We start from the raw sequence: 16,675 nt of genomic DNA, 5'->3' as shown, positions 1-16,675 counted from the left end.
AAGTAACACCACCAAAGTCTTCCAACTGTTAGGCAATGAACTCAACAGCAATAATGTTTGCCACTCATCATCTAGCACTATTTTCATTGTGGTCCACTGATTCACCAAGTCTTGGAACTTACTTAAATGCTCAGCAATAGATCTTCCCTCTTTCAGCTTCAAATTCACAAGCCTCATGATTGCAAAAGCTTTGTTTTGGGCTATCTTCCTCTCATAGAGACCCTCTAACTTCATCCAAAGACGGTAGACATCTGTCTCTTGAGACACATAATGGAACACACTGAGATCAATCTACTGTTTGATATACCCAATAGCTTTTCTGTGCATCTTCTTCCAATCACTATCACTAATGTCCTTTGGCTTAGCACCTTCAATGGGCTCATGTAAATTCTTATAGTAAAGAATGTCCTCCATCATAGGCTTCCAAATAGAATAATTAGAAGTACTAAGTTTCATTATGGTACCTCAAGAATTCTTCATATACTCCCACAATATCTCCACTCCCACACAACCTCGGCTCTGATACTACTTGTTGGGGCCAAAATAGGGATATTGCGAAATAAACAAAGCCAAAACCAAAACCAACTAGAAGCAATATTCACACAAGCAATATATCAAACACCTGAAGAGCAGAAAGAAAGCACACCAAATCCTATGTAGAAAAACCCTCTAGTGTAGAGGGAAAAAACTACGGAGCAAATCCTATCAATTCACTATAATAAATATAGAGTTTACAATACTTAAGTTTATGCCCAAAACTTGAGTCCTCAACAAATTGGAAAAACTACAATATCACCTCCCTAAGAGTAACAGTGATCTCACCCAAACCACCACAATATGATGGACCCAAAAATATAATGAGATTCCTAATAATGAATACTACAACTCCCTATAGCATCCGACACAACTTTTAGATAGAAACCCAATTTGTTAAATCTCCATGTAAAAAACCACACCCAATAAAAAAAAAAAGATAAAAAAATATGTTTCTTTTCTCATAGGGCGCAGATAAAACTTTAGATTTTTCGCCCATGCTATCTTTTTTCTTTTTTTTTTTTCTCTCTGCCGCGCGCTGCTCGTCTTTCTTTTTTTTTCAGCCGCAAGCCTCTCTCTGTTTTTTTTTCATCAGCCGCAAGCCTCCTTTTTGTGTCACGCCCCATATGCCGCACGCCCTCCTATGGTCCTGCAAACACAATAAAGATAAAGCCCTAATGAGCTTTCTGGGCCTCCTAAAGTGGGCTGGACCCACTTACATTTATTCTGCTCATTCATCTCAAAACCTACTTACTCATGAATTGCACATTTTTTTTTGATAAAAAGTAATTATGCATATATAATTTTTGCTATGAGCCTATGACGCCTTTACTGGCTTAGGCCACATGAAGGACGAAGGCATAGTAACATACATTTTTGTAGTATCTTATTCTTATATAGCTCCAAATTCTCCTTGAAGGTGAATGTAGAAAATTTGGATATCAAAGAGAGAACTCTATATATTGTCTCAATTAAAAAAGAAAACTCTATAGATGGTAGCATGACATACTATTGCACACAACAATGCGGATCACTAGGCAAGTACCCTAGCTAGGGGTAACCTTTGTGTTTCGGGACGTCTATGTTTTGGGAGTATGTACGTTATGGTCCAACTTCATATACGGAAAAGATAATTCTGATTTTTCTAGGCTTATACCTAGTCATATCAATTACTCTTATTTTTCTAGGCTACTAGAAGGTGAATGTCAAACAAGTGGCTTGAGAGGAACCATTATTTCCTTCCATCGCACGTCTGCTAAGGTAGGAAAACGAAAAGTTCAAGCTCAATACAATATCTTGCTTAACATTTTTATATATACCTTTTTTGGTAGACAACATTTTGAAATGCATTAAGAAAAGAGATACAAGGAACTTAGTTTGAGATTCTCCTCAAAAAAGAAGAAAAGAAGCCTAGCTAGTTGATTTTCTTGTAGCTCAAGTCTTTCAGGCGGTACATACATACTTATAACTAAAAATAGGATAGGCATATCTGTTTTGAGATTTGCAGTCTGTTGCCTTGTATTGTACATCTAAATAACACAAAATTTAAATATTATCAGTTATTAAGCAAAAACTAGTTGGTTCCTCATAATACAATTTGGCCGAGTGAGGTAATTATATACCCCATGTCTTTCGGTTCATTGCGATTACATGGGGTACGTTCTTGGCAAGCAGTATGATCTAAGTTAAGCTGAAGCAATCTATCAGAAAAGAGAGGAGCTGGATCACAATTTCCAAACACCAAGGTTTTTCAAGGCCCACATGCCAAGACAAGTTCCATCCCTTGGACCATTTCCTATCCAACATAAGAATAATTGTCTACTTTTTGTCAAATGGAAAAGGTGTGGAATCCTTCAAATTAATCACCAAGCGTACAAGACTATATGACAGAACACCAAACCTATATAAGACAACATCAAGGTCATCCTCTACTCTCACCAAATCTCCCACAAACAATGAAGATGGAATCTGTAGCAAGACCTTTCCTCTTCCTTTGTTTCGCCCTCTTCCTCCTCTCCCCATGCCGCTCCGACCCCGATCCCCTCCAGGACTTCTGCGTAGCCAACCTTCAAACCAGCGACGTAACGGTCGATGGATTCCCATGCAAACAAACCTCCAGCGTCGTCTCCGACGACTTCTTCTCCACAGCGCTTTCGATAGCAGGCAACACAGACAACATTTTCAGCTCCAACGTGACCTCTGCAGACGTCCGCAGCTTCCCAGGCCTCAACACACTTGGGCTCTCCATGAACCGAGTCGACTTCGCCCCGGGAGGTCTCAACCCCCCTCACTCCCACCCCCGTGCCACCGAGCTTGGGCTCGTTCTTCACGGTCAGCTGCTGGTGGGATTCATCAGCACGAGCAACGTATTCTACTCTAAAATTGTGAATGAAGGTGAGAATTTCGTGATTCCCAGGGGACTCGTTCACTTCCAGTACAACGTGGGGAAGGAGAAGGCGCTGGCGATCACAACATTCAATAGCCAGCTGCCTGGGGTTGTGGTTGCTCCTTTAACTCTCTTTGGATCGAAGCCTGCAATACCGAGCGAGGTGCTGGCCAAGGCTTTCCAGGTTGATCAGCAGGTCGTTAATCAGATAAAGTCCAAATTTGGAAACTAGGCTGCTTCCTCGGTTCCCCTCCAATAAATTATATTTAGTACTGCTTAACGTAATCTTCTGATTGTGTCTTATGTTATTCCTTTCGTTGTTGTTTATTGCTGCTTGCTCTTCTTCGTTGGAGGATAAAGTACTCATCGATTGCTTTGTTGCCTCATGGCATTCCACCAATTCTCCTATTTGTTACCAAATATTGTTAATTTAAATATATGGATTTGTTATCTTCCGATGGAAATTTTCCCCTCTTCAAGATGTTTAGTGGAGTTTGTATCACATACTATATGGTTACAAAATGATGAGGACTGTGACTGTCACCAATTTATTCTGCTGCCTATTTCTTTTATGCCTTGTGGCTCTGTACGTAGCAATTCCATCAAGGTATCACCAAATGTGATGTGGACACTTGAATTTATTATCTGCTCTCATATGTAAAGAAAACTTCCCGTCTTACTAGATCTCAAAAACTACCTTGATCATGACCAAGTAGAGATTGTTTTACACACTACCTTGCCACGGCAAGGAGGGCAGAGAATTGAAGAAAAAATATTGCCTTTAGATCTCAAAAAACGTACCACAACAAGACAACCACTACTCGTGAGTCGTGAATAAAAATGGCTGTTCTAATGAACAACCAATATAGGAACATCAGCAAATAGTTTGAGCATGCATCTCTATGAAAGTTCTTGTCACGCCTCAGATCCGGAATATGACATAGCCGTACTACCAAAGGTACAATTCACGATAATACAAAGCTAACATTATATTTAGCTTTCAAATCCATCTCAAATATAATAGAATAAATAGAAATTCAATTTTATTATCCATTAAATATAGTCAATACTGGTTCAGAGCGCCTAAATTCAAACATAAATACCAAATGCATAATCCGCAATATTCAAAAAATCATTAATTGCAAATTCATAATCAATTTAAAATACTAATATTCTTTTACAAAATAACTAAGTTTACTAGCACGATCTTCGAGCTTGGACCATCTTTCATTCCTATCAACCTTATTCGTCTGGGGAGAGAAAAATAAAAAAAGAGGTGTGTGAGCGACATGGCTCAGTAAGTATTTTATAGTACTATATAATAAAATAAGTCATAAAGCAAATCATGCATGTAAACATACTTCTAAGTTTATATTGCAAATAAATTCGTAAATTGTTTTTCATGTCATTCAATTCTATTATGGATCAAAACATTGTTCATAGATATTCGTCCCATGGTCACTATAACCCATGATGGACTATCTTCATAATCGACAAGATATCATAGTTTGTATTCATTATCAACTTTAATTCATTGACAAAGGGTTGTTTTTGTTGGAAGCTAGCTTTAGAGCATCGATTGGCTTCCATTTTTAGGGGTGATTATAGCAACTTGAGAGCCTTTAAAAAATTTATATCTTTTTTTAAAAACATACATAAAATAGATGAAAAATACTAAATGACATGATTAGATTCATATTTTATAACAAAACTATATTCATCAAAATATTCATGAAACTATTTTTTATAATAAAGAATGATTTTTATAACATATATGCTGATTCATAATTTTTAAAAAAGTATGATATTTTCACAAGTAAATTTTATACACAAAAAATATGACCATTTAAAAAATAATAAGAAGTGTAAGATCTACTTACCTCTATCGTCTTAGACCGTCAAACTTCACTAAACAATATAATTAACCCTATTAAAAATATTAAAAGCAAAATTAATTTATGTTTAACAATTTTAATCGAAACAAATAATAAGAAATAGGGATGATTAGCCGGACGATAGCGTTCGACGATTCTAAAGGAGTCAGGCCTGAGCGATTCAACCAGTAAATTATAGGGCATGGACTCAATCATGGGCAAGGTCGTTTAACATAGTTCGTCATCAATAAATTCTATGGACACCTGACAAGGCCGTATAATCAGTCCGGCAGGTAACCCGAGCACCAGGACAGTTTAGGGCCTCTTTTTAGGGATCAACTCAAGTTCGTAGATTAGATTGACATGACCCGATTCTAAATTCTTTGGATCTTCTAGAGAGAGAAAGTAGAGAGAGGAGAGAGGAGAGAGAGAAAAGACTCTCTTCTTTCTTCCCAAAATAGGGTAGAGCCCATCTCTCCCTTTTTCTTCTCAGATCAAGGGGGGGCGGCCACTAGGCGGCCAAGACAGTCGGCTCATATGGTGGCGGCCCAAGGCGGTATCTCCACTAAGGCATCATCGGTGATGGCGTTCGGCCGGCACAAGGAAGAAAAAAAGAAGAGGATCATCAAAGAACTGATTGACTCGTTCTTATCATAGCTATTTCTCTAACCCACCACCACATGATCTCAGGGATCCCCCAAGGGCGGCAAGGCTTGGGTTTTTTCCGACGGCCAGTGGTGGCGAGCACAAAAGGAAGATGTTGGGAAACCATGCATGCCGCAGAAAATCAAATCCGCAGCGGAAGAAGCATGCATGGATCCATTCATCGCATGAACATATTTTAAAACCGTTCGTAGATAGATTAGGATTAATTACTTTAGATAAGAAAGATCTGATCTTCACTTTGTGCGGGTAGATGTTCATTGCAATTTGATGATCGTGGTAATGTTGAAAGGCTCGTTTGAAGTCGCACACGTATCTGGCCTCTACGGATATCCACAAGAGAAAGAGGACCAATCCAAACTTTTGAATCTCCCCGAGGTGCTAGCTCTCTTGCAGAGATAACTTTTAATGGCCAAATTTCTCTCTCTTTTAGCAACCAACACTTTGATTGCTCCCTCTTGAGGAGGAAAAAGAGGAGAGGGAAGAAGAAAAGGAGAAACACTTGCTGCCTTTTCTTTTTACGGTGGAAGAAAGGAAGGGGGAGAAGGATAGAGGCCGCACACCACAAAGAAAAGAACCAAGAGACCAAGGGGGGCCGGCCCCCTTTTCTTTTCCTTTTAAATCAATGCCCTAGGCGTGGTGTCCTCCTAGAAATTAGGAGGAGCCATGCCATCAGCCACCATATGAGATTAGGAGGGGCGTACACCCCTCCTTTTCTTTTCCTAATGCATGCCCAAGAAATCCAATCAAGAGGGGCATGGGCTGATTTAATTTGGGTATCTAATCCTCTTCTAAAGAGAATTAGGTGGCCTCCAAGACTTATCCATAAGAGTCCTAATCTAATTAGGATCCAATTAGATCATGACTCAATTGAACTCTTCAATCCTAATCTAATTAGGAGTCATCTTTATCTATTAGATCAAAAATTAATTAGGACTCTAGGAGTTCTAATCTAATTAGGACTCATATAATTTTAGTCCTAATCCAATTAGGACTTTAGGAATCCTACTCCAAGTAGGATTTTAATAATTTGCAATCCTAATCTAATTAGGACTCTATGAGTCCTACTCCAAGTAGGACTCTTGAACCTTATCTAATAAGATCAAGCCCAATTAATTAAGTCCAATTGATCAATCAAATTACAATCCAATTGTAATTATTCCTTCTTCAATTCACTAACTCTTAGTGGGTTAAACCAATTATCAATCAAATTGATAATCATAATCTATTGTGATTCCAAATCACAATTCAACCATCGGATCAGTCAATACCTCTAATGTATATGACCCCATAGATTTTATTCTATATGGTAGTGAGATATATTATGATCTCTATCACAATATCATTAAAAACTTCTTTCAATGGGTTCGAACAATTTCAACTCATCTCACCAGGGATCATTAACCATAAAGATAATTCCTGTGAGTCTCACCATCCTCTAGTGACCCGTAGCAGCATGTAGTGGCAACCTAGCAGAATGGAATGAATGAATCTCGAGGAGATGGCATCCATTTGCTTGCTTGGGAGGTCCTCTGTGAGCCGACTAGTAGTGGGGGCTTAGTTATCCATTCCCTTATCACTAGGCGGGAGGTATTGGCAGCTAGGCATATGGCCAAATTTATTCTGGAGTCGGATGGGTTATGGAGCAGGTTGATGAGAGCCAAGTATGGGAAGAGATGTGTCGGTGACTCATTCTGACCTGAGCGCTAGTGCTCCTTCATTTGGCATAAGATGTGTGCTCGAGCCCTGCAAGTGCTCCCCTGCATCTCATGGGCAGTGGGGGATGGCCGCAGGATAGATGTTGTTGAGGATCACTGGATGGCTGGACTGCCTCTTTCCAGATGGCCTACCATGTTCGACCCGGCGGCGGTAGCCGGTTGCCGAGTTTGTGATCTTCTAATTCCTGGAGAGTGCAGATGGGATGCTGATCAGATCCACCCTCTGTTTGGTGATGACCTAGCTAAGAGGATACTGGCTACACCACTACCCTTAGAGGGGATGGTAGATAGGAGGGTATGGAGCCGGACTGGTAGGGCGGGAGCTACAGCTAGTGATCTCCGGATTATACTGGACTCGGGGCCCACACGCATTCTGGAGGGCCGTTGGATATGGTGAAGGGTTTTAGCATGTTATAATGCGCAGCGAAAGCTAGGAATTTTAAAAATTTCTTAATAAAGTCCTTATGCATGAAACCCTTTTAAGCCTAGATCACCTTAATGATTACAATCAAATGATATAAAATAAATGCAGAATTAGTAGAATACCTCAAACGCTAATCCAAAGTGTACAATCTCCACGAGGCGTCCAAGTGTCCGCCCTCCAATGGTGATCCACACGAAAACTTGATCAAGACTTTAGCTCCAAAGACTTTTGATCCTTAATGTAGAATTCTTCTAAAGAACTCTAATGGCTTGCTTTCCTTCCTTTCTATTTTCCTTTAGCCTTCTAAAATCACTTCTAATCCTTTTGTCCTAAAGAAGACCACCTTGTCTTGGCTTAGGACACACTAGAAGCAATGCTAGAAAGAAAGAAACTAATGTAAGAAAGAAAGAAGAGAGGAGTGGGGTGAAATTGGAATGATGAAACCCATGGAGTGCTAACCTATTTATAATAGATGTAGGGATGCATCTCCAAGGGATGCATCCCATCCACACATCCTCTCATGAAAGGGCATCATCTAAAGGGCCATATCAAATAAGAGGAGGTGCAGATCAAGTGAGGAGGTGTATCAAATGATATGTCCTTTCATGTGGTGCCATATTTTGACCAAGTCAACATCACATGCTAATCACATGTCCATCACGCCTCACCTCTTGATCTTTCATGATGATGATCCAAGGGCTCCAATGCAAGGCGCCATTCACTTAACCCATTATGTCTTCATCCAATGGTGGGATTAAGATCCAATGGTCAATTATGGTAGCCATCCTCTAACCCAATCCAATTGGGTTAAACCAACTCTCCATTACGTCTTCATCCAACGATAGATCAAGATCTAACGGTCTAGATTGAATGATTTATTAAATCTAATCCAATTAGACTCAAACCAAGCCAATTAGGTGCCAACTCTTGGCTAACCCATATTAGAATATGATCTAATCAAATTAGATCAATTAAGAATCAGATTCGAATCCAATTCAAATCAGATTCGAATCCAATTCGAATCAGATTCGAATCCAATTCGAATCAGATTCGAATTCCAATTCGAATTAGGAGCTAAGGTTTGCAACACCTGCTAGGATGTTTATCTTGCAAACATGATCTAATCCAATTAGACCCTTGATAAGTTTTCTTGTGTGTGACCCATTGGGTTCCATACTTAGCCGCAATAGGTGTGAGTGCGAGTTGACCCAACTTGATTAGAACTCTTTAATCGATTTAAGTCCAAACTGCGTGAACCCGAACTTAACAATTAGAATCCTTTCTAATTGGTGATCGAATTAAACTCTTTAATTTGATCAAACCTATAAAACAAGATTGACGTTTAGCAACGTGTCATGTCTACCCGAAAAATATGGAATTTGGAAGAAATACCAAAAATACCCTTCAGTGGCAAGTTATAAAAATTCAATCCTTTAATCAAACTGCATCCCAAATATGTATATGAGTATGAATATATGTCAAACTCAATTTCATATTCATATTTTTCTCAATCTTTTAATGATAATTCAAATAATGAAACATTAGAAACTCTTTCTAATTTTCATTCTGCTTTGATCAAAGGCTTCCTGAATTATCATATGATTAGAATAAATAGGATGCTATCTTCTCTTACTAGAAGTGATTAATTCCTTGTTGACCTACTCATAATCTTCGTACACAATTCACCATATCCAGAAGACCTCGTACATAACTTATTGTCATGAATGAGTGTAAACCAAAATATGGGTTCATGTGCACAAGATACCATGGTGATCTCAGGTCATAGGATCAGTTGCACAACTCCCACTAAGAGAATCATCTTTTGACATGTAAGTAAGACTTCATAAGATTTCTCTTTGTAGGTCAATTCAGTGAACTCATTCCTCTAATGAGCACCCACATCTTTGTATTAGTGTCTCCACACAAATGATTGTGAGATCAATCATCCTCTGCATCGAGCATACATAAGACATGCCAGTCTTTCCGGTAATCATTAATCCCCGACTCAATGTACCAATGACTGGAAATATTTAAGATTAGGATTTTAGAATTTTAAGTCTCACTAGTATGATCTCATCATAGTCTTAAAACCATTGCCCTAATCTAAGGAGTTTATCATAAATATAATCAACAGCATATGATAAAATATAACGCTTTTATTCATATTTAAATGTCATGTACATGATTTGGACAAATCAAAAGAAAAAACCTTTCGCAATACATATTGCGATTGGCTTGTAGGGCATCTACTCTTTCAATCTTCCACTTGCACTAAAGCCAATCACTCTTATATTTTATCCCCATACAATCGATGTGGCGATCGAACTGCTGTTGTGGTAGAGCTTTAGTGAACAGGTCTGCCAAGTTGTTCTTTGTGTCTACTCGTTCAATGACTATGTCTTGTCTCTCGACGATCTCTCGAACGAGGTGGAAGCGTCTTAGAATGTGCTTGGATTTGTGATGAGATCTTGGTTCCTTTGCTTGAGCAATCCAGTATTGTCACAATAAACTGAAACTGGTCCAGCAATCTCAGGAACTACTCCCAACTCAGCGATGAACTTCTTCATCCAAACAGCTTCCTTAGCGGCTTCACTTACAGCGATGTATTCTGCCTCAGTAGTTGAGTCAGCTACAGTTTGCTGCTTGGAACTCTTCCAGCTCACTGCACCACCATTTAGGGTAAAGACATACCCTGAAGTGGACTTGCTATCATCTGCATCTGATTGAAAACTAGAATCAGAAAATCCTTCTAGTTTCAACTCAGATCCTCTATAAACTAGAAAAATATCTTTAGTCCTTCTTAAGTACTTAAGAATATTTTTCACAGCTATCCAATGATTTTCTCCTGGATCAGCCTGGAATCTGCTTGTTATGCCTAAGGCATAAGCAACATCAGGCCTAGTACATAGCATAGCATACATAATTGATCCTACTGCCGAAGCATAGGAAATAGAATTCATTCTATTCCTCTCTTCAGATATCTTAGGAGACATCTTCTTAGAGAAACGTACATGACTCATAGGTATGTAACCTCTTTTACTTCCTTCCATGCTGAATCTTTTCAGCACACGATCTATGTACTTAGACTGGGACAAGCCTAGCATCCTTTTAGATCTATCCCTATAGATCTTGATACCAAGTATATAGGATGCTTCTCCCAAGTCTTTCATGGAAAAGCTTTTTGATAGCCAAGTCTTGACCGATTGTAATATTAGAATATCATTTCCAATGATTAGTATGTCATCTACATACAATATTAAGAAGACAACGGCACTCCCACTAGTCTTCTTATACACACATGGTTCATCCACATTTTTGATAAAACCAAACTCTTTGACTGTTGTATCAAAACGAATGTTCCAACTCCTCGATGCTTGCTTTAATCCATAAATGGATCTCTTAAGCTTGCATACTTGATTTGCTCTCCTACTTGAGACAAATCCTTCTGGCTGTGTCATGTAAACCTCTTCCTCAAGATAACCATTAAGGAAGGCGGTTTTGACATCCATCTGCCAAATTTCATAATCATAGTATGCAGCTATTGCAAGCAAAATCCGAATAGATTTAAGCATGGCAACTGGTGAAAAAGTTTCATCATAGTCAATTCCTTGCTTTTGCCTGAAACCTTTTGCCACCAATCTAGCCTTGTAGGTTTCTACTTGGCCATCTGCTCCAATCTTCTTCTTATAGACCCATTTGCAACCTATAGGGTTTACACCTTCTGGTGCATCAACCAAAGTCCATAGTTGGTTGGTATACATAGAGTCTATTTCGGATTTTATAGCTTCTAACCATTTGTTAGAGTCATTACTCATGATAGCTTTCGAATAGGTCAGAGGATCATCATTTTCGACGATGTGGGCTTCATCATTCTCAATGATAAACCCATACCTCTTAGGTACATTTTGCACTCTATCTGACCTTTGGAGAGGAGATGTGTGTTGTAGTTGTACTTCATTAATGGGTACATCTGGTTGAAGAATTTCTTGTGTTTCTATTTGTAGGTCTTGAACTTCATTAAGTTCAATTCTTCTTTCACTGCCCTTTTCTAAGATAAACTCTTTTTCTAAGAAAGTGGCATGCCTACTAACAAATATCTTTTGTTCAGTAGGGTGATAGAAGAGATATCCAATACTTTCTTTGGAATAACCTATAAATATACATTTATCTGATCTAGCACTTAGCTTATGTCCAAAATTTCTTTTGACATATGCTTGGCAGCCCCATATTTTAAAATATTTAAGATTGGGCTTTCTACCTCTCCATATCTCATATGGAGTACTAGATACAGATTTTGAAGGTATCTTGTTTAGCACATTTGTAGCAGTTTCTAAGGCATAACCCCAGAAGGAAATAGGAAGATCTGTAAAGCACATCATGGACCTAACCATATCTAATAGAGTACGATTCCTCCGTTCAGCTACACCATTTAGTTGTGGCGTATACGGAGGTGTCCATTCAGAGAGAATGCCCTTTTCTTTAAGATGATTTAAAAATTCACTAGAAAGGTATTCACCTCCTCGATCAGATCGAAGGATTTTAATACACTTTCCGGTTTGTTTTTCAACCATACTTTGATACTCTTTAAACTTATCAAAGGCTTCGGATTTATGTTTCATAAGATACACAAATCCGAACCTTGATAAATCATCAGTGAATGTGATGAAGTAAGAGTATCCACCTCTAGCTGGAGTTGTCATAGGACCACATACATCTGTATATATAAGTCCTAATAACTCACTTGCCCTTTCTCCATGTCCAGTGAATGGAGACTTGGTCATTTTTCCCATAAGACAAGATTCACAAGTTCCTAATGATTCATAATCATAAGGATCAAAGAAATCTTCTTTGTATAATTTGTTGATTCTTAATTCACTTATGTGACCAAGTCGGCAATGCCAAAGGAGGGTATTATTCACTTCCTCTCTCTTTCTTTTATTGCTTTTATTAATATGAAAGACATTGTCATTAAGTAATAAAACTAGAAGACCATTTTCCATAATGCCATTGCAAAGATGCTTATTAGAAAAATAAATAGAGCAACCATTGCCCTTTCTATTAATTTCAAAACCTTTCTTTAACAACAAAGGAATGGAAATTACATTTCTAATAATTTTGGGCATATAATAACAATCTTCTAATTGTAGGAGCTTTTCCGAAGGCAATTCCAAGTTGTAGGTTCCAACAGCTTCAGCCTGGATGGACTCTCCTCCAGCGCCATACAGCTCGAAGTCACCTTTCTTCAAAATTTTAATTTTCTGTAGTCCATGCAAAGATTTGCAAATGTGAAAACCACAGCCGGTATCCAATACCCATGAATTTGAATTTGAAGAACTTAATGACAAGTTGGCATATAACATAAACATACCTTTTGATGCAACTCTTGCATCGGTCTTCATACTTGCAAGAAAACTCTTGCAATTCCTTTTCCAGTGGCCAGCTTTGCCGCAATGAAAACAGGTACTTGATCCGGAGTTTTTCTTTCCTTTTTCTTTTTGATGCTACTCTTAGGGTTCAATCGTTTCTTAGAACCCTTATTTCCCGATTTCCTCATAGAGGTGCTATTTATAAGAAGGAGTGGACCTTTATCCTTCTTAATATGCCCTTCAGCTGTTTTGAGCATATTTAACAGCTCGGGCAGGGAGGTGTTCAGCTTGTTCATGTGAAAGTTCACAACAAACTGAGAGAATGAATCAGGCAGTGATTGCAGGATCAAATCCTGACTGAGCTCACTATCCATAGCAAAACCTAATTGACTTAATCTGGTGATCAAGTCTATAACCATAAGAACATGGTTTTGCACTGGAGTTCCTTCATTCATTCTAACACGGAACAACTGCTTAGATATCTCATACCTAGCAGTCCTGCTTTGTTCTCCATACAACTCTTTTAAATTGAGAAGTATGGATTGAGTGACCATGCCTTCATGTTGCCTCTGTAATTCATTGCTCATAGAGGCAAGTATGATACATTTGACAGTCACACTGTCATTTTTCCACATCTTATGTGTGGCAACCTCCTCTTCTGTAGCATCATCCCCTAGATCTCCAAAATCAGGGGTTTCAAGTATATAGAAAAGTTTCTCCTGAGTGAGTACTATCTTTAAATTCCTCAACCAGTCCACATAGTTTGGTCCGGTCAACTTGTTGGCATCTAAGATGCCTCTTAGTGAAAGTGAAGAAGCCATTTAATAATTCTACATATGCAAGAACTAAACTAATATAAGCAGACCAATCATGATGACATGTTTGCAACTAGATAAGGACTTTAATCTAATTTGTCTCCTACTATTTTTATCGAATATCATAGCCCTCTCCTATGATAAACGTGAAAATATAATTTTTCTTAGTAGGGTTGAGATCCTAATTCATCATAAAAAGCCTTGTGTTTACACAACAAACTCTTATGAGTTCAAAGGTAGGAAACTCTTTCCAATTGCATCTCATGCAATTCTCAACTTTATCTTGTCCTCTTAAAATACTTATTGCCTTGTGTTAGCACAACAAACAATAATATTTTAGTTAAGTCAAACCCTTCATTTTCATATAGTCATATTCGAATAATATTGCCGTTGTGGTTGCACAACAAGGCAATATATTAAAATATGCCATAAGCATCTTAATGCACCAAGACAGTATAACATCAGTCCCCATTGCAAGTCTTGTGTTAGCACAACAAACTAGCATGGATCTTGACATAATAATATCGAGGCATGAAGGAAGGCTATCAATAGTGTTATATCAATATTAAGCTTATCCATAATAGGCAATCAAACAATTGGCCAGGTAAGCAGGTGGGAGGCTTCCCTTACTCAGAGAGTAAGGTCCTAATTAGAGAATCACCTTTAGTGCTTTCCTTAGACACCAATTAGATCAATTGTTCTAATATGGGTTAGCCCAAAGTTTTTCAACACTATGACTTAATATAATTTTTATTGAGGGCTTACTAGTCTCTAGCACATTCTTTAATTGTAACATATATTTAACATGTCTAAAATAAACTATTATGCATCATGGCTATCTCATAGCATGAGTAAATCATAAGCAATTAATTAACATGCTTCAACATATTTTCATATAGAAAATTTCATATCATGATATTTTATTACATAACATATCATATATGAATCATACATTTCAGCATTTCTCTAAGCATATAAAATTACTATCTCATAGTAAATTAATAATCATACATCATGCATAATTATTTGATTGAACCAATTAAAGATGGCTCTGATACCACAGAAGGATTTTAGCATGTTATAATACGCAGCGGAAGCTAGGGATTTTAAAAATTTCTTAATAAAGTCCCTATGCATGAAACCCTTTTAAGCCTAGATCACTTTAATGATTACAATCAAATGATATAAAATAAATGCAGAATTAGTAGAATACCTCAAACGCTAATCCAAAGTGTACAATCTTCACGAGGCATCCAAGTGTCCACCCTCCAATAGTGATCCACACGAAAACTTGATCAAGACTTTAGCTCGAAAGACTTTTGATCCTTAATGCAGAATTCTTCTAAAGAACTCTAATGACTTGCTTTCCTTCCTTTCTATTTTTCTTTAGCCTTCTAAAATCACTTCTAAGAGGAGTGGGGTGAAATTGGAATGATGAAACCCATGGAGTGCTAACCTATTTATAATAGGTGTAGGGATGCATCTCCAAGGGATGCATCCCATCCACACATCCTCTCATGAAAGGGCATCATCTAAAGGGCCATATCAAATAAGAGGAGGTGCAGATCAAGTGAGGAGGTGTATCAAATGATATGTCCTTTCATGTGGTGCCATATTTTGACCAAATCAACATCATATGCTAATCACATGTCCATCACGCCTCACCTCTTGATCTTTCATGATGATGATCCAAGGGCTCCAATGCAAGGCGCCATTCACTTAACCCATTATGTCTTCATCAAATGGTGAGATTAAGATCCAATGGTCAATTATGGTAGCCATCCTCTAACCCAATCCAATTGGGTTAAACCAACTCTCCATTACGTCTTCATCCAACGGTAGATCAAGATCTAACGGTCTAGATTGAATGATTTATTAAATCTAATCCAATTAGACTCAAACCAAGCCAATTAGGTGCCAACTCTTGGCTAACCTATATTAGAATATGATCTAATCAAATTAGATCAATTAAGAATCAGATTCGGATCCAATTCGAATCAGATTCGGATCCAATTCGAATCAGATTCCAATCCAATTCGAATTAGGAGCTAAGGTTTGCAACACCTGCTAGGATGTTTATCTTGCAAACATGATCTAATCCAATTAGACCCTTGATAAGTTTCCTTGTGTGTGACCCATTGGGTTCCATACTTAGCCAGCAATAGGTGTGAGTGCGAGTTGACTCAACTTGATTAGAACTCTTCTAATCGATTTAAGTCCAAACTACGCGAACCCGAATCTAACAATTAGAATCCTTTCTAATTGGTGATCGAATTAAACTCTTTAATTTGATCAAACCTATAAAACAAGATTGACGTCTAGCAACGTGTCATGTCTACCCGGAAAATATGGAATTTGGTAGAAATACCAAAAATACCCTTCAGTGGCAAGTTACCGTGCAATTCAATCTTTTAATCAAACTGCATCCCAAATATGTATATGAGTATGAATATATGTCAAACTCAATTTTATATTCATATTTTTCTCAATCTTTTAATGATAATTCAAATAATGAAACATTAGAAACTCTTTCTAATTTTCATTCTGCTTTGATCAAAGGCTTCCTGAATTATCATATGATTAGAATAAATAGGATGCTATCTTCTCTTACTAGAAGTGATTAATTCCTTGTTGACCTACTCATAATCTTCGTACAAAATTCACCATATCCAGAAGACCTCGTACATAATTTATTGTCATGAATGAGTGTAAACCAAAATATAGGTTCATGTGCACAAGATACCATGGTGATCTCAGGTCATAGGATCAGTTGCAAACTCCCACTAAGAGAATCATCTTTTGACATGTAAGTAAGACTTCATAAGATTTCTCTTTGTAGGTCAATTCAGTGAACTCATTCCTCTAATGAGTACCCACATCTTTGTATTAGTGTCT

General features: G+C 37.8%; 1 protein-coding gene across 1 annotated transcript; it reads left to right on the top strand.

The window, feature by feature from the left end:
* Positions 1 to 2,450: 2,450 nt before the first annotated feature.
* LOC103697160 (germin-like protein 3-8) lies at positions 2,451 to 3,399 on the top strand. The gene has a single exon (XM_088720960.2). The coding sequence runs from the start codon at positions 2,490 to 2,492 to the stop codon at positions 3,150 to 3,152; it is 663 nt and encodes a 220-aa protein (XP_088577086.2). The 5' UTR covers positions 2,451 to 2,489; the 3' UTR covers positions 3,153 to 3,399.
* The last annotated feature ends 13,276 nt before the right edge of the window (positions 3,400 to 16,675 follow it).

Source organism: Phoenix dactylifera, chromosome 1, assembly GCF_051530095.1.
Source record: "Phoenix dactylifera cultivar Ajwa chromosome 1, Ajwa_hap1_PhDact_Kaust_v1.1, whole genome shotgun sequence".
Taxonomy (NCBI): Eukaryota; Viridiplantae; Streptophyta; class Magnoliopsida; order Arecales; family Arecaceae; genus Phoenix; species Phoenix dactylifera.
This window is presented reverse-complemented; position numbering and strand designations above follow the sequence as displayed.